General features: G+C 36.6%; 1 protein-coding gene across 5 annotated transcripts in view; it reads left to right on the plus strand.

Annotated features, from left to right (window-relative positions):
- Positions 1–19,917, plus strand: part of CCSER1 (coiled-coil serine rich protein 1) — a 728,522-nt gene that overhangs the window by 133,930 nt on the left and 574,675 nt on the right. For all 5 annotated transcript variants that reach the window (XM_074866749.1, XM_074866751.1, XM_074866750.1 and 2 more), the window contains exon 4: positions 1,128–1,218. In XM_074866749.1, coding sequence (XP_074722850.1) covers positions 1,128–1,218 — 91 coding nt within the window. The remainder of the gene's footprint in view (positions 1–1,127; positions 1,219–19,917) is intronic.

Here is a 19,917-nt window from a genome sequence, read left to right on the forward strand (position 1 = left end):
GTGGTGAGTGTAGGAAAGGGTACAAAAAAAGAAGTGAACTGTCCCAGTGTGGGTTGCCTTCTCCATGCTGCTGTTTCTCCCTGGATGGCAGAGAGGAGAGGCTTTCTTCAGCTCGGGCTCCCTGCATGCAGCTCTGTACCCCATTGGCAGTGCGTCTCTTCCAAGACTGACTGTCATTCCTGTGTTTGGCTGCAGGCACTGGTTGTCCAGGCAGGGCTTTGCAAAGACTGAGTTGAACACCATTTCAATACCCCAAATGAAGCCTAAATAGTGATATTGCTGTACTCAGAGTTTACAGAGTAAAGATGTCTACCTGAGACATAACTAGTCATTTTATCTTTTAAGAAGCTAATCCTGTAGGGAAAAACATAGTGCAAAGAGCTACTACTTTGCTCTCTTTTGATTGTAACCCCCCCCACCCCTTTTTGACTTTCCAGAGGATGTATTGTATAAACCTGCCTTATCTGTCTGTAGTTAAAACTTGGAAAACAAATTGAATCACAAAAAGGGAATGGGGACTTAAGCAACCACATTTAGTCAGGCTTTCTTTGTCTGTGTAAGCCTTTGCCACCCACCTTAATATTTCAAAATTCATAAATTGATCATTCATGCCTGAATTTCCCATTTATCCTAAATTTGTGTCTCTCTATCCCTTGGATAAATAGAACAGTAAATCTCTCTTCAGAGTATATTGGTAAGGGCAGGCAGTGCTTAGAATTCCAAAATTTAATGAAAAACAAGTACTGATACTTTTATGTTGTGCTAAAAATAACATTTTTATGCTTCATAAAAAGTTATGATTAAACTTTGAAAGACACAAACCCATCATTCAACAGTACAAAAACCCAGAGTTATATAGATGGTATTACTTGTACTTCGGGGTTTCTTTTGTTAAATATTCGAGATCCTGTAAAAACAACAAATGGTGATGGATACATTTCTAGTCAGACAGTTGTTTCATACAATTTTTCACTGGTCCAATGTTAGTAGAAAAATTTTCTGTAGCTCCTGCTTAAATATATTTCCCAGATCTGATTGCTTATTATTTTGTGCAGAACAGTTTGGTTAACACATCTGTCTAAATGATGCCTTTTTTTTGTTTTGTTTTGTTTTTAAATATATATTAGGATGTTTTGAATAACTTGGGTTCCTGTGAGTTGGATGAAGATGACCTAATGCTTGACTTGGAGTTCCTAGAAGAACATCACCATCGTTCTGGTAAGTCAGATAAATATTGAATATCTTCAGCAAGGTATTATGATTCTAGAAATATAAATGTATTCAATTACTTGGAAATAAAAAAGTAATTTTCTTGGAAGGGGAAAAGCAGTATGCATTTTGTAGTGTTGTTTCTAAATGCGCTTGCCATTTAACAGAAAGATACTCTTTATAGTGCATTTGGACTTGATAATGGTCAGTTATGAAATGGAAGTGATTTTTACAGCTACAGAAGAATTCCAGCCCCAAGGGCAAGACCCATCTGATTTTCTAGATACTTAAAATGACTGCTGCCTACCCCAGGCAGTTACAAAAAAGACCACTGCTGATATAATTGTGATACCATTTTGTGTGTGCCGGAATAATATGCTTCAAATAAAAAGGGTTTGACGTGAGACAGGAGTGTAACTTAATCCTTTCTCTCTCTCATGGTTGGTTAAGGCACTGTGGCACTGCCTTGATTAATAGCAGTAACCAAGGTCAACTCATGGTGTGTTCAGAATGATTTTATAATAGGATTATATAAGGTCTTGGTAAGTCATGGCACCTGCAGTGGGGAATCCGGCATTTCCTTTGGCTGTGATGGTGGGACAGTGTAGGCCTAGTCCATGAACGGGAAGAAAGTCCTGCTAACTCCACAGGGTTTGGAGAGACTTAAAATGTATGTGAGATTTGTACTTGATAACAGATAGAGCTCTGAGTCTGTACTCTGTTGTGATGCTCTGTTATGGCAGTGACATGCTTTTAAGCAGGAGTAATTTTCACCCTCTCTTTTACCTGCTGTTTTCTGACCCCTCTTTCTTCATCCACTGACGTAGGTAACTATAGTGTGCATTGATGCACACTTGTGTGGAAGTAGTGTTCATGAGACATGTGCCTGTTGGTGTGCACCATCTTCAGTTCTGGTCCCTCCTTTAATCCACAAACTGCTTGAATTATGCTCGTTTCAAATGTTCTGTGTATGATAATTCTGTGCATATTTTTGAGTTATCTGAATTATCTCTATGATAATTCTATTTAACCATTATATTGTACTTTTAAAGTCTTTTTGCATATCCACTTGTAGGATAAAACATCTGTTCCATTTTATTTGGTAGAGAGCAAAGTAGAGAGTATGGAAGGTTGTAGCAGCAATATGTGCGTGATCATAATGTCCTAAATTACTGGAAGCTAGGATGCAACAAATTAACTGCACAGAAAAGGCCCTTTCTAGCCAGTACTGAATAACTCTATTACTGGTTACAGAAAGTCAGCTCATGGGTGAAGAAATGTGGGGTCAAAAAGCTTCAAAAACAAGCATTACATTTTATAAGAAATCATAGTGTTTTAGACTTGTTCATTCCCTGGACTTGTTGGAAACACATTAACTGGCAGAATAACTTTCCATAAATAAACTTCCCTAACATGTTGCTCTTAGCCTCACCTGTGTTTTCCTTCTTTTTTATATTTATAAAGCACTGAGTTAACAGTGATGGAAAAGTTATGTCCAGTATATTATTATAAAGATTTGGAGCAGCTTCTGGAACAGCTAAGATCATAATGTCTAAATGACATTATATTTGATAGAAAAGTAATTAAGACGGAGATGTGATATGACACATAATCTTTCTGCTCTTGGCTCATCATCCAGAGCAAATGAGATGCTTTTAAAACAGAAAGATCTCTTCTGGAAGTCAAAGCTATCAACACTACTGTGACTATTTGTAGTGCAATAAAAATCCTGTTGATGTTCTAAATACTGATACTGATTATAGCATTTATTTGGTTAAGGCCATCAGTTCTAAAGCCATATTACAATTTGCTTGTGCTCCACTTCGTCTCTTTATAAGGAATTCTGTGGGGAATTACTATAGGGGGGAATGTTCCAAGACAAGCTCTGTTCAGTATTTTAACAAATATATTGACATATGAAGAGGTGTAATTGGAAAAGAATTCAGTTCTTTCTTTGGATGTTAGAAGGATGACTACTGAATCAGGCAAGTTCCTATTCTTCAAGACCTATGAAAATCTCTAAAAAGACAAATTACATGAGTACAAGGGCTAACATCATGTCTTTGACTTGAATATCACAAACTATTCCCTGGTTAGGAGGCTGTATGCAGCAAGCTGTATCACTGAAGCATAGTAATTCTGAAGTGTAGTGCCACAGTTAATAAATACAGTCGATGGGTTGGTTAATGGCAAATTGAGAAAGTCTCTTAACTGCCATTAGGAGCTCTAGATTTTTAGAGACTCTTGTTAGTTAAGGCCCAATTTACAATAGCTTCTGCTTTTAACTGCTGTGGTTGAAAAGAGTATTTGCTAGGGTGAGGGTATGTCTTTTTGACTTTCTACAGTAGTTGACAACATAATAATAAATTAACAAAATAATTGTATTGATCTACCATAATTTTAGTCACCACTTATGAATCGAAAATAAGATACTGTTGGAAGGATTTCTGGGAGAAATGGCTATTAAGGAGTGAGTTTTAAAAGAGGAGCTAGGAGCCAATTGGCAGGCAAGGAGACATTGTTCCAGAAAGTGTAATGCTGTATTAATTAAAACATTAGAGCTAGAAAAGAGAAAGAGACAACGATCTGTTATCTCTTTCATTGTTTGCGATTTATTTTTTTTATTTATTACTTCAACTCTTTTTTTACTTGTGTTCTTGTTCTGTCCTATCAGCTTTTTCCTAATGAACTGGTTGCCCTCCAGCAGCAACCTCATGAAATAGAGTTTCTGCAAAAAGGCACTATGAACCCTGATGAGTACTAGAAAGATAAAAAATATCCCTAACTTTTTCTCTAACCATGCAATTGAAGATAACGAGATACCTGCAAACCTTATGCTTCTATTTTCAATGTAGATTTCTGTGCCCTGCTAGTCTTAGCACCGCTATAGAAGTCTGGAATTCCCTCATTCCTGACCTCTGTCCATAAATGAGTTTACTGCATTAATTTACTACTTTTGCTTCTGTTTTAAAGGCTTTATTGCCAAGATAAAGAATGTAAGACAGAGACATTTTATTATCCCACCTAACACAATTGCTTTGAAATTTAATAAAATAATATTTATATAGTACTTGGTGAGTGGAGAGCACTACTGCATACAAATGCAAAATATTAATCAACTTGATTCGCTGAGATTTTTGCATACTGCTCTTAAGCTGGAATGTTTAAAACTAAGCATAATATGACATACATGATGAGCCTTGAGGGTGCCTTTTTATTACTCCAAGTAAATTAGACTTTTAAAATATGCTACAGCGTTGATTTCCTGTTGTAAAATAATGAAGTTAGTGGTTTCTGTAGCGGGAAGCCATTGCTGGTTTATAGAAAGTGACAGAATTAATTTAATCTCATTCATTTTCCTTTTCCCTGGTGAAACATGACTTACATGATTCCAAGTATTGATTACTCAAATGTATAAGGAAGATCTTTATATTCAGTGATACAAGCAGTGGGGAATTTATTCAAGTAATGCACGTTAATGTGGGTGAGTTGTGTGCTTGTGCTGTGCCATAGCCTATTGAAAAACCAAATACTTGGTTTTGTATGGTTAGTGTTGTCATTAAATCATGACTGCAGTAATAGCAGCCTTTTCTAAAAGTTCACAAAGGCATAGCTATCTAAGGTCTTTTGTAATTTAACTATTTGCCATAGGTGTCATAAAACTGGTGCTCCTGTATCTTTCTAGAAAGACGTATGTTTGTAGCGGGGATTTGTAGTGAGTGGTCCATCTGAAGTCGGGGGAACTGCTCATGGTACCGAATATTGAGCACATGCGTGTGTCATCTCCACATCAGGCTCCACGCTACACCGTGACTATTCACAAGTGCAATATTGATTAGCTGTGTACCCAGACTGGTCTGCCACATCCATCATGTTGTTGCTTGAATGCTTGCAGAATAGTTTTGAATAATGTAGCTCCCTGTAATTTTTGGAAGAGATTTGTCTTCAGCCGGAACTTTAGCCATTTTTGATTTAATGCCTCAGCCTCATCTGTAAAGCAGTGATCCAGCGTATATATAAAGCGTAGTTATTTTACCCAGCATATTTCAGAATTGAAATTATTTGCCTTATTTTCTGGAAGAAAAAAATTTAAAGTGGAAATACGAAAGTGTACTTTAGCATCCATCTAAATATTGTTCAACTCTTAAAAAACCAAACACTTTCAGAGATAGGGCACATTTTGTTCAAACCTAAGACAATCTCTGCTAGAAGCTTTTTAAGTGTTTGCTTAATTCTATGAATGTGGTAATACATGCTTTGGTACTTGCTCAAGGTTTATGAATGAAAAACAGTATATGTGACTTGACAAAATGACTTTTGACATGCTGGCAATGGCGCTTATGTGCCCTATATATATTTTCTTCTATTAGTGGTTGTTGAGAAAGAAGGGCCTGTTCTTGGTATAGTTTTGTGTTAATATAACTGAAAGGAATGATCATGTGAAGTTCTGATATAGTGGTATCACTCTTATGACGTAACACTTGCTTGTGTATACCTAATAAAAACAGAAAAATGGTTATTAAATAGATGCTCTTTATGTTTAAAATGTAATGCTGTGGTATAGTGTCTGCTTAGCACTGTCAGTAATGAGCAGGAAGAGGCACATCTTTGTGAAGTGGTTGGAAACTGTGGGCTCTGACCATTGTTATGTGTTTGTATTATGTAGTTTTTATTTAGTGCACATTAGTGAGATCCAAAACAGTGCGTTGGGCTAGAGTACTATGTCACAATACAAATATTTGCTTTTTCACTGAAAAAAATATATTTATTTGATGGATAACTGTATGGGGTTTGCAAACTTCTTAGGGCAAGGTAGAAATAGTGTTTTGTTTTTTGAGATGGATGCACAATTCAAACATAGTTATTTAAATGTCAAATTACAGTCATCATATCAGATTTTGATCTTCTAGCAATATAATTACATTAGCTATTAGCAGCCTCACCAACAAAAGTGCACTTTTTTTTTAAAAAAAGTAGAAGTCAGGAATTTTTGTTGTATTTCTTTTAAATTCAGATAGCCTGCAGATCAATTGCCATCAGTAGCCAGCCAAACTAAAGTGTTGGTGTAATGACCCAATGATATTAATTAGGTAGTTGCTAAGTTATTTTGAATGTGATGAACAAACGGTGTGAAAATTCTGTGGTGAGTTTGGAACTCCTCCTGTGTCTATTAATTAAATGTACTAATTATTTTTATTAATATTTTAATGGAGGGTAGGAGTGCTGAGCTGAGCTGAAACCACTTCAGTGTTTTGTGGTGGGTTATTTCATTTTGTTTTGTTTTGTTTCTTTTTCACCAAGAGTGGGACAAATACAAATGCTATAAAAGTACAAAAAAAATTCAGTGCAGGTAGTTACAAACTGTAAAACAGAAAGACATTTGCTTGCTTTTGAAATGTGAAACATCTTCTAAATGTAATAAGGGAATAGAGAAATATGCTGTATTTAGAAGTTACACTACTTGTTTTGACAGCAAAACACTGGAAGCCAACCCTTCAGCTATCATGGATCAGCTGGGATTCATTGAAGCCAAAAGCATTAACTGTTGGCGTGCCCAAAGCAGGGGGGTTGCAGGGTGCCTTTGGTGCCAGGGCCAGTCCTCCCAGCCAAGGGTAGTTCTTGTCAGAAGCCATCAGTTTCTATGGAGGGCAGTGTGCCTGGGCAGTGAGTTCTGGCGCTAGCACTGCTCTTGTCTGGGTAGATGGTACCTTGTTTTCTAAGACAGTGTCACTGGCACAGAAACTCAAAAGGGGCAAATGGCACTTGCTGGATGTTTTCCTGAGACTTCTAGCAAAGCAGACCTCCTGCTCCCAAGCAGAAGTTGTCTCCTTGAGTCTGACAAAGTGCCCATGTAATCCATTTGTGTTTGTCAGTGCAAGAAAAACAGATTTTTCAGTGTTTTTAATTTGCCTTTAAATAGAGAATAGGAAAAAAAGATCCTAACTATGTATTTTTTGTCAGACAACAGCTTAGAACCAGAGAACAGATACTTAGGTAATTTGAATGTTTTACTTATTAATGTGTCGTTGGCAACAAATTATGTTTCTGTGTTTAAAAACAATGACATATTTTGATTTTTAATTGGAACTGGGCACGCAACTCCTTGAGCTTTTTTTGAAAGCTTCACCATTCCCAAATGCCACCTTTAGAGATGTATACATTACAGAGCAGGTTAAACTAGGGCAGCATCCCTTCAGTTTTCTGCTTGAAATGTGTCATAACAGTTCAGTTTATGTTTACAGGTTTTGAACAAAATAAAGATTGTGATGGTAAAGTAACAGAGTTTTGTCTCTCTGCCAAAAAGGCACTCAGTAGCATCTTGCATTGTCAGTACAGATTTTGGACAATAAGATAATAAAAAAGTAAGCAGTACTAATAATGACTGTAGCAAAAACTGATTAATTACACCACTATATGGATATCCTAATAGCAATTAAAGTGGGAAGCTCATGTTAGTTTTTAATTTTGCAAGGGAAAAAGACTCACTGAGTAAATGCTTGCTATTCCTCTGTGAAACTTCTTGTGAAGGGAGAGCAGCGCAAGCCAGAACTGTGGCCTGATTTCACACGTACATCCAACTTCCATCGTGACTTTCAAGTATAGAATGGAGAGACACATGCAGCTAGTTTCTCCATAGCTAGAAAAGTTAGAAACAGAGGGATTTTTGTATTTTCAGAATGACCTCTTGTACTAAGCTATACATTTCCCCCAAAGCATTGTTTAATAAATCTGACACAGTAATGAAGTAATTTAAGGTCTGCAGGGAAATGAAATAAAATTTGTCATCTTTTAAACTCTTTTAACTGTGTTCTACAGCTTCTGAAAGAGCACTGGGCATGGGGAAGATGGATTTTTGTGGGCTTTGCAGTGAAAGAATAGGTACCATTATCAAATGAAAATAGCATGTTTGTGTTAGTCAAAAATAACCATTGCATGCTTGTGGCTAGGCGTTTTCTTGGGAGTGTTGATGCTTAAGTCACTGAAAGTAAGGAGAAGAAGAAATAATGACTAGAGAAGAAGTTAGTATTAAATTGGAATGAAACTAAATAGAAATCATAGGCTACTATAAAGTTAGTCTTCCAGCATTCTGGAGCCATATTCTGGAAAAGTACTACTAAACTGAGAGTCCGAGTCCTGTTTCTGTTCTGTTATTTATGGAAGTGAATCTTAATCCAATTAATCTTAATCCAATTTTAAATGGGGAAAAAAACCTCCAGAACTGCTCCCAGTTTATCTTAAAAGTCTTCGTGTGTTTTACCTGAAAAGTTGAGTTGTGAACAAGTGTAGCTGATGAGCCGCAGGAGGCATGTAACACTAGCTTCTAGCTGTGCTTCCTTCAGAATATGTTTAAAACATGTCTGAGATATAGATAATTGGCCTGTGCTGTGTATTCTCAGTGGATCAAGGAAAATACTCAGTTTCCTGAGCAAATTAGTATTTTTGGCTCTTTTTTTGGTGTGAAGAGCAGTGAAAGACTGCTATGTTCAAATGGTGGGTATAAGTTAGATTCCTTTCTGGCTGATACAAATTTTATTAATGATATGTACTTGTAAATCCTATTTGGTTAAATGGAGCAGTTAGAAGATCAGCATCACAGAACATCACAGCCATAATTTAGATGCCAAGAGGTTTTTCCTTCATAAATAGACAAGAAGGGCAAAAGAGCAGTCCTGAACTCCAGGGTCATGAAAGAATACTTTGAGTGAGATGCATTTATATGGTTATCATGGAGCAATTAGAATCAGAGTCTGTATCTCAATTTCCTGCTCTTTCATAATTATAGTGTGACGTTTAGTTACAAATCCTCATTCATATTGGTATGCTCAGCCATCATTTACTGAAAGAACCAGGACAGTAATTAAATTAGACACACTGCCTTTCTTTATTCCTTTGATTTTATACATACATTGAGATGAAATATCTTTTTTAATAATATCTGCAAGCAGAAAATAAATATAACCATAAACATTATGACAAATCAAAGCATACCATCCTATTTAAAGCAATACTGCATTTTTAGATGGCAAGGATTAAGTAGGGTGCCAAGTGCTGCTTTTCTGTCCTGCTTTGTGAGTTTACAAAGATCTGGACTAGATGTCTTCCCAAAATGGAAATGTGATGAAAACTTGAGAGGAGTGTGCTGTTTCTTCAAAGTTTTCCATGAGTACAACCAAGAGATTTAGGGACTAAAAGGAACAATTATGAGCTCACAATTATTCTGCAGAACATCCATAACTCAGTTTATTTAAAAACAACTGCACTTGCCATACAACTTCTGCAGTGATCCTACTTCAAGGTCAGACTGAAACTGTAAGTGTATAAAAAGTGTGAGTCAGTGATGGCTTTTGACATTTTGAAGTATTTATCTCTGGGTTCCTTGTAGCTCTACTCTTAGATAAAGAAAGGAAGGGTAGTCTAGTAGTTAAAACTTGAGTCTAGGTCTCCCAGGTTGAGCTGGGTTATTTGATGCAAATTTCCAGTGTTACCGTAGTCTATATTCACTTAATTTACTTGTAGTATGAGGAAACTGGTACTTCCACAGTCATGAGGATTTGGCATTAAAGTTTGAGATATGCAAGATACCGTTGGGACGGAGCTGCATTAATAACTAGAGTCATTACAGTCTTCAGAGGCCAATTATGTTATATTTTGTGATTCTTCATACATCATTACTGGAAGTGGAGCAGACTGCAACATTGCTGTTGCTGGTGTGCTGCTACTGTTACTGCTCCTGTTATTTTTGTCTTTCCTTCTGCTGAAAAAATGCCAAAGCAAAATACAAGTTTCTTTATAACAGCAGGAAAAAATGCTGCAAAAGCCCACCATACTCATCAACTAAAGCCTGGGCTCAAAACTAAATTACTTTTTAAATCTTTCTAAAATTGTACCTACTATCCATCATTACTCAAAGATTGAGTCATATCTGCTGTAGTGTTTGAAAATATTAGTTAACTTTATTGTTATGTCTTGTACCTGAGTCTCTTGTGATGAGAGAGCCTGTTGTCCTTTCTTTTGTTCCTGTGAGGATTCTGTCAAATACTTAATATTGTTTGGATTTTTTCGATTATTATTTCTGGTTTTGCCTTCAACTTGATGAGGGGGAAGGAATTCACAAATAAATGCCATGCAGGTAAGTAAGCCCTGACAGTTGTTGCAGCCTAGTTTCAGCTTTAGAAGGGCAGTCAATAAGTCGCGAGTGCTTTGGAGGTAGTCAGGGGTACGTGGGCTTCCTGAGAATGTTTTGGCTTCTCAGAGACCCCCTGAAGAATTCTGTGCTTTTGGGTTGTATAGCTTAGCTAGTTTTCTGTAGTATGTTGTAAGAAGGAAATCATACACCTTTCTTTGCCAAAGAAACAATTTGAGATAAACTCTGAAAGGTGACCTGGAAGAAATTTTCTGGTTTTACCTTCTGTATAAGGCTTATTTTAGGATTGTTCAATCTGACCTGAAGTGAGTAATGCCCGGCCATCTCCTCACACGCCTGATTTCAAAATTCTTCCATGCAACCCTTACTATAGGGAGCAACTTTAAAATGAAAGTTTGTCAAAGCACCTGTTTGCCACTACTCCAGTAGCTTCTGCAAAAGACAGTGCATTCATTACACCTACTGAGAATAACATCAGCATTACTGGGTTTTGGTGGTGGGTTTTTTTTGGCTTTTTTTTTTTTTTTTTTCCCATTTCCATAATGTAACATCTTTAGGAGAGAGAATCTATTTCCAGTTAAGATTTAAAGGAAAGTGTGGTTGCAGTTGAAAATATTCAGAATGGACTTTAGAGAACAAGCAACAAGTGGTCTATTGCAGGACGAATAACATATATACTGATGGATCTCCAAGTAGCAAGTTATGTACAATTTGATATTACACTGAATCTGTGGCTATCCATATAATTTTCTTTTTTTCACAGAACTAAGCATTTATCAGTTTGATATTTAAAGGGTTGCTGAACCATACATTAGTGTCTGAAAAGTTGCTTGCCAGTAAAGTTTCTCAACTTCTAAGAGCATAGAGATGAATGGGTAATTTGAGAGCTCCTTGAGTCTTGCTCTATGAAAACTTTCTCTTTCACCACAAACAATGGTGAAATTGAAATTCTTTCATGTTTGCACAAAAAAAGAAAAATTGGTGTATTCCTGCAAGCAGTGTATTTGTGTACTGGGAAAAAGAGGTTGCAGTTAGTTATGATGAGTAGTATGTTGTTAAGGTCAGTTAAGCTGCCAATAAACTAGACAGTTGCTAGTGCAGAGGATTATCATAAGAGCTAAGAGGGGCTGATTGCGGGCAGGGGTGCCGGGCGGACAGCAGGACTGTGCTGGTACTTGAGGGATCCACGAATGTGTGTGTGAATCCAGAGAGTGGGGAGGTGTGTGTTTTCACTAGTGACCCTGCAGTCTTCACCAGCGCAAGAGAACGAGGGGACCTGGCTGGCTGCGCTTGCATTTTATGCAAGTCTTGTATGTAGTTGCTGATGCTGTTGTCTGTGTGTCCAGCTGTGTCAGTGTCTGTGCATGTCTGTGTGTCTCTGGCATATGAGTTCATTTTTGCTACTGGTTGAAGCTGCAAATGGGCAAGTGGCAGCAGTGTAATTTAGGCTGGAGCACAGACCTCCTGACTGAGCCCTCGCGGCCGGGCATGAGGGGTCTCCCCAGCCCCAGAGCCACTGGAGGTGATGGCCCCATGCAGCAGCCCTCAGCCCATGGTGCTGTGTTTATGTGCTGAAAGTAGCAGGTAGTAAATGTATGTACCTAGTAGTAGAACGTATGTAAGTGTAAAACACACCTGACAAACCAAAGGCATTTCTTTGAGCTGTTTCAGAGTTTAAAATGCTTTAATTCCTTACACCCAACTTTTGAGAACTAGTGACAGGTTTTGTTTGTAACACCGTAACTGCTGAATCTGCAAGGGTGAGAAATAAAACAGAAAATGAGTGTAGTGCTCTTTGGTTGCAGGATGGATAATGTGCTCATTTTCTCTTCCCTCTCTAAATATTTCTGGCCCCACAAACACAGTTCACATATTTTTCTGGCAAAGGATTAAAGTGGTGTCTTTGCAAAGGTTAAGGAAACCAGAGAGGCCCTAGGGCCTGAGAAACTCTTATGAGGGGGGAAAAAAAGAGAAAGTGTAGGTAGTAAACTTCCCTTTATTATAATAGATTATGATTTTGCTGACTGTCAAAAGCCAAGGCAACATGATTAACCTGTTGAAGATCTTCCTGACTTGACCAATTTTTTTTCTCACGGAAGTTTTTCTTTATAAAAAAGCAATTTACTGTAAAAATACACTTATTTGGAGTTTGAAAAGCAGGCAGTAGATAAAATGAAAGTACAGCTGTGTTGTAATATTATTTTTGTGCTTTTTCCCAAAACTGTTAATTTCACAGAAAATAGTTTTGACAAGCCTCTGTTTTTCTAATACATTTTCTCCATGAATAAAACATGGAATAGCTCTATTTCTAAGGTTCAATTTCATTGTTTTGTTCCCTACTCAATCTTTAATTTGTTTATTTGTCTTGTTTGGAGATTTTTGCAGGATTGGGAGTACAGGAAAAGGTATTCTTTATGTTTCTTAATATATCATTACTGACACGATATACTTGTTCTAAATTCTGGTTTTTAGGCTAGAATGACATAGATAGGTTACTTAACCATCTTATTGTCAGCATGTATTAGATTAAATACAAATAGCTCTTGGTTCTGAGGATTTTCAATCAAAGTCCCTCAGTTTGCAAATACAGCACACGTGTATTTACTGATGGGCTGCACAGAGCTGTGTGGACTTTCTCACGTGGAGAAACTGGTGACTGTATCATTGTGCATCTGGAAGGGGTGGCTTTACCTGTGGAAGGAGGTTCACCAGGCAAAAGGCATCGCCTTGTACTGAGTTTTTGTGGAATCTCATACTGTGATCCTTTGACACTGAGTTATCACAGGTCATAAATTGTAGGAGTAAACAGAAAGGGGAAAAGAACTTAATAGAGGCAGGAAGGAAAAATGGCATGGGAAAATCTCACCTTTAGCTTCTGGGAACAATAACATTGGAATGAAGCTGCTTTAAATTTGGTTTAGAATGATATATGGCAAGCAGCTTAAAAGGATTTTTTCAAACTCTCCCAGCTTTCAGATACCAGCAGAAGTGTTATTCTGTCCATCTATTCTGAAAATAAATCAACAGTTTGAATGAAATCCAGCAGTGTGTTCTTCAAGCTTCAGGGGTCATAAGCAGAAGCTCTCTAATACAAGCATGCTCTCTGTGTGCGTTGCTCCCCTTGTTCCCCACAGCAAACACAGAGTATGGGTAAGAAGTGATGGAGAGGTATGTTATACGGTATATCTAGTCTCACAATAGCCTGCACTCTTATCTAACCTGCAAGAAAAGCTGCTGAGGATTTCTTCTCTTGGTATACAGGAATAATGAGCCATTGAATCAGCTCAGAGGCAGGTGAGGTGCTAGAAGGTTGTCGAAGGGAATGTAACTGTAAGTAACTAAGTAAAAGAAGACACTTTCAGTTGTGTAACTTTCTTCTTAAATACAAGTGAGATTGTTTTGCCCCCTTCTCCTCCCTGCCCTGTCACATTTAACATGTCTTTTCTCTCTTCTTTCCTAACAAGCTTTCTGTACTTTCCCAGAATATGCAGGAGCCTGTGTTATCTTAGATGACATTTGGATTTATTATGATTGCAACTCTAGCCTGTAAAATCAGTTACTGCTTTTGCAGATTCAGCTCATTTTAGGTGTCGTGCAAAAACATCTTACTTGTTCATCTTTAATCCTTCTCTTGACCTAGTACTGTTTACTTTGTATAAAAGAAATATCTTTTGATGGGCTTCTTTCTGCTTTACGTTCTTGTTCAAGTCTCATACTGAGGTACGATGCAGACAGCCTGTATCTTTTCAATGTTCAGTTAGTTCTTGATTTCAGGTAACAGTATATTTTTAAACTGTAGGTCAAAGATGGTAAGTCTTGCTTGCATTGAAGCTTAGAAGTCCACATAACCAAGACATTAGTTAAGTTTGCCAGATTTTAACTGATATAATAATGGAGAATGCTGTTTCCCAATAGACTATTTTGTTTCTTATGTTGTAGAATAGAATCACCATGATTATTTAATAATGTTAGTTGTATTTATAAATTGCAGGTTAGGCATTCTGGAGTCAGCAGAACTGCTTGGAGATCAGCCTACTTTCTAATTATGTGTGGGGATGAATTGTCCCTATATTTATTGCTGCAAAAATATATTTGAAATTTTGATATCTCATCAGGATTTAGGTCATTGCTTTTACTGTTTTATTCAAATTCCTATCCGTATCAAGGATGATTCATCGTGTTTTACATTTACCACTTATCCCTTTGATTTATTTTTAAAAATTTCATTATAGATTCAGATCTCTTCTATGTCCTTACTCATTTGTATATGTGCATGTTTGCTAGTTTGTGGGAAATACACTACTAGTGTATCAAAGAGTACTTGGAAAAAAGACATCTTTCCTTTGGGAAACAGAAATTGTTTGGTGCTTAAAGAATTTGCTGTGAAAGCGTCTCAATGGGACATCAAGCATGTATTTAGCCTAAGGCACATAACTATCTCCACTGAAGTCAGTGGGATCACACATTTCAGATTTAAGATCACTCATAAGTGACCTTGGTCCTAGGAGCTTGGACTTGGTTCATATAGTGCCCCGTGGGAGATTGAATTTTTATAGCTATTCAGTTGCCATTGTTTGCCTTAAATATAATTATGTTGTGGCTAAAAGTATATGTAAGTACAGTATTGCTAACAGATATGGTAGGAGACTAAACTGTGTAGCCCAGCTGAGGAAATGTATAGTTACAGATAGCTAATGTATAGACTAATTTTTTCTGAATTGTGGTGCTAATAGCAGCATAGTTTAGAGGAACAAAAGATCACATTAAATGAGTAAAGATTATTTTTCCTAAAAGAAATTTGGGGATGCTGTCTAGCAGTTTAATTTCATGTGTTTTCTAGGCATGGATGTGTAAGAAAAAGATTTGAAGATACCACAAAACTTTTGTTTATATTGCAAGGAAGATTAGAGTTGGTAGCAAAGCACAGTATGCTTATTTCAATTAAAATGTTAATATCTTTTCAAGAAAAAAATCCTTCAGAAGGTACTCGTCTCTAGTGAGGGTTAGTCCATACAAACTCTATTTTCCCAAAACAATGAGGACATCGTTCCTGACTTGTTCTTAATCATCCAAGCAGTGTAGAAGTAGGTAATATGAAGACTTTATTCCTAATAAATATTTTCTTTAAACAGATTTTTTTTTTTAATAATTGCCAATTTTCTAGGCTCAGTAGTCTGAGGAGACCTTGAAAACAATTATGTAGGGAGGGAAAGAAAACCCACAGCAAAAATAACTTATTCAAGGCTCATTTAGATGAGGTTCATTTAAAATCTCAGCATGCCTTTTAACCCACTAGGCTCCTGTTTAAGAAGTGACGTGAGATTGGTTGTTTAATAAAGTAGAAACAGGTTAGGAGTAGATTAGGTCCCTGATTATATCTCTTCTTAAATAAATTCATTTTGTTTCTCTTGCATAACTATAGTTCCTGAATATTCCGCATCTAACAAGAAATTGCTGGGCCCTATGTCTATTTTTGTAGTAATTTTCACTGAAATTGGTTCAAGTCAGCCTAGAAAGTGCTACGGTCTGAGTTTCTCCTGAACAGGATCTTCGTCCTTCTTGGCAGCCTTAATCACATATGTAGGTTCCTGCATAACTAAATTAATCTGAATAGGGGACTCTTAATGAGGATATTTGATTTTTCTTACCTGAAACAAAGACCATGATGTCACAGTTTTCTTTCTGAATTTTATATCTTGAGCATGTATTTTCCAATAAATTTTTCCAGTAGGTGACTAAAACTATACTCTTGCTTTCTTCTCTTCCACACATATTTTCAAAAGATTTTTTGAGTGCAGGATTTTCTGTCTCTGACATGACCTGTATGAACATCTAGAATACCTCCACTGGGAAAAATGAGTCAAAACCCAGTGAAAGAGTTAAATGAGTTTATTTTGTAAGAGCTTGTGTTTTGTAGAATCGAATCACAATTTCATGAGTTTTGTTTCAACAAACGGAGGCTGCATCTACTGAGTTTTAATGGTATCTCAGCTCCTACCTGAGTATGTGGTCTGTGCTGTTAAGTGGTTTAACCTCTACTCCTTACCCTTCTGGTTAGGTACCAAGTAATCAAATCACTTATGGAGATATCACACACTGGTTAAAGTGGTTTTATGGAGTTACGGAGCACTCATTCTTCAAGCATCAGATGTTATGATATCATAAAAATCAAAATACTGTCTGTATTTTCTTTATCTGATGCAGTGCATACATACAGTAAATAGGATATGTATGCATGCAAAAATAAAGTAGGTTAGGTATAGATAACTTCCAGGAATAATAGATCTATGAAGCCATTGTTCTTCAGGCTGTTAGCAATGTGGTGAACTGTAATTTCTCAAGTGCTGATGCGCTTTCCATACTTAGCTGGGCGTGGCCTTCTGCTCTTTAATGATCTCAGTAGTTGTTTGGGGTTTTTTTGTTTTTGTGTGTGTGTTGTTGTTTTCTTCTTGATATTCATATGCATCATTCTGTGTAGTATAGCTGACCAGATTGCAAGAATAATAACTTTTCACACCTTTCAAAGTATCTTAAAAGTAATAGCAAGTGTGGTCTCTGAGCAGAGGATAGGATTTATCTGGCCATCTTTTTGCAGTCTTTCACCTTAGAATTTAATGTAGCTTAAAAAGGTTTAATTGTATTTTCCATAGCAAATACCATAGGGTGTATCACACTGTATTTATTGTACAGCTTTGGACTGTTTCCTGTGATTTTTTCCAAAACACTTTTTTTTAAACTGGTACTCATTCTGAAAAAATAATCATGTACTATCCTGACAAGAGCTAAGAGTGTTTGTGTCAGATAACATTACAGAAACAAGACTTCTTGCATGCTTATAATATTGAAAACTCATTATTTATTTTCTTAATTCTTGAGGTGGCAGCAAAGCAATGCTGCTGAGTCATTACTACTTATTACTTCTACAGTTTTTCCCTTGAAATTGGGAATAAGAGCAGCTCATATATTCTGGAGGTGACACAGCAGATGTTTTCAAAAGGGAGTTCTTGTGGAAAGTGTGAGTTATTCAGGATTTCTAATGAAGAAGGAACCTTGAATTTCGCTCATCTTCAAGCAGCAACTTTTCTTTTCCTGTTAATGTAGCAAATGGGGTTTTGTGGTTGTGGTCTAGGGATCTGTTCATGCCCTGTAGCACTTGCTGTGTATTTGGAGAGTAGTTTGGAAGGGAATGTAATATTCAATACATTATTTATGTTAGGTGACTCTTTTCAACATTTTTGGTAAAAGGAAATCGCACATTGGTAAGATAGTGATAAACTTTCTTAGATGCATATTGTCTTTGAGAACAGCACAAGTGGTTTGTGTTCTCTGTATAATTTTAAAAACAGATCTACTTGAAATAAATATTTGTGTTAGGAACTTGATTTCAGTTTCCGAATGAATGCAGAACTGCACTGCTTTTGAAACTGGAGAGGGGCAAGGATAATCTGAATTTCACAGATTCATATCTTCTCACGTAGGCTTGCTATTTTCCTTAGAGATATATGTAGTATGTTACATACACTAAAACAAATGGATGTAAAATATCATTGTGAAGTTTAATTTAGTCAAGTACTGTCATTTTAAATAGGTGACTATTGAGTCAAATGAAAGAATTCACTTCCAGTGACTTTGGAGACAGTGACATTTGATTCATGTTCCTCTTCACATTTGTACCCAGTAGGGAACTGTCTAGTAACATGAGGTCTTCCATATCTTTCACATAATTCAGAGGGATTCTAACAGTGTATCTAGCACTCAAGGGTATCATGCAGATTTGTGGATTCTCTGTAGTACCTCTGGTCCAGAAATCAATAATTATGCTGACACAAAAATGTTGTAGGTTTGGTTGTTGGATTTCTGGGTTTTGAGGAGGAAAAACTACAGAGTAGGTGAGAAGGGGAGAAATATTTTTCTTGTTAGTTCTGATTTTTTTTTTTTTTTCAACTGGATTACAGGTAGAGGCTGTGTAAACATTAACAAATTAGTTTAAAAAAATATTCATTCTTCTTTTACTTGATAAATATCCTAAATTAAACCAGCAGTAACTTTCCACTTGTATGTTAGTCTTTTGTATTCTGAACAGCTTCTTTTCTGGTATGTTTTATGGTTTTCCCAGAAACTAATGGAATTACAGCCCTATTCCAGACAGGCAGAAATAAATCATACCGATTACAAGAAAAGTGTGTAGTCTCAATTCAGGAAATTTGAGATCTGCTTCTGTCTCTACCACAGATTGTCTATATAGTCCTTTGCAAGATGCTGTATTTTATTTGCTCATCAGTATTTATTCTCACATAAGGATCCTGTTGGAATGCTTTCTTTATTTCATAGGTGTTTATATACTGTGATTGCAAGTGCTATTATACTGCAGTTTAATAATTTACAGTAAGTGTTTTGCAAATAATATTCTGATACCAACTGGATTGTTTGAGAAACGCTTTGTTAAGCCTTTTTTTGCTGTAATTTTGCAAGTGATGTTTACTTTTAACAAAAGAGAAAGTAAATAGCTTTAAAATTGACTATGATGAAACAAAATGCTCTATAGGAAGCTCAGTCTCTTGATTGACAGTGAATAGAAGCAAACAGGAGATTCTGATCTGGAGTATCAGGAATGAGGATCGACAAGAGCTGCATCTTCAGGCTGTGATAATGTCTGGACTGAAAAAGGGGTTGGTCCAAGGGCTCCAGTGCTCTGTGCTGTCATTCTGCCTTCAACAGATCTATAGGTGTACTATCAGCATACATATCGTACCAACATGTAAAACGTATTTAGTTCACAAGTATTTATTCCATATGTATTTTAACTGAAGCTCTTCATTCATCCTGAAGGATCTCAAAATGTTTTATGGCATCACAAGCAATATTAATGGAATTATATCCCTATTTGTATCCTTATTTTAAAATCCAGTTCAGAAAACAAACTACAATGAGGGGAAAAAAACCAGCTACAAACCACCAAGATGACTTAACTGAGCCATTTTTGTCACCTATGCTTACCAATATGCTCCATACCCAATCATAGATTGGATTGTTTTGTGACTTTCTGGATCCTGTGGTTATAAGACCTTCTCCTCTGTACTGTTTCCTGGCATCCACTAGTATTGGGAGTTTAGATGCTTCTGCTATAGAAGTTGCTAATTACGATATTGCTAACATCTTTATTTGCAGAAGTGGAAAAATACTTTCTTTAAAAACTAGAAGAAAATACAGAAATTTTGAAAGAACACATAATTGACCATCCCCACTTGTGTGAAAAATATTTTGACATCTTTCATCCAGCCAACAAACATAGATTTTATGAGCCAGTAGAAATCACTTTAGTTCTGGAAAAGGATCAGTAGCGTTGGGTTTATGGTAATGAACTAAGCATCTGTCTGTCTACGCTGTAACTATGAAAAGGCACAATATGATCTTGCACAATATTGGGACAGGGAGCCAGTGCTCTTGTTGAAGAAACAGAACGAATCCCTGAGTCACAGGTGTTTGCTGCTTTTCCAGTGGTTTCTCATCTAAACACTGGTTGGGCCTAATGCTGTCTGTGTTGTGATGGGGAGATCACAGCC

Source organism: Strix uralensis, chromosome 4 (assembly GCF_047716275.1).
Source record: "Strix uralensis isolate ZFMK-TIS-50842 chromosome 4, bStrUra1, whole genome shotgun sequence".
NCBI lineage: Eukaryota > Metazoa > Chordata > Aves > Strigiformes > Strigidae > Strix > Strix uralensis.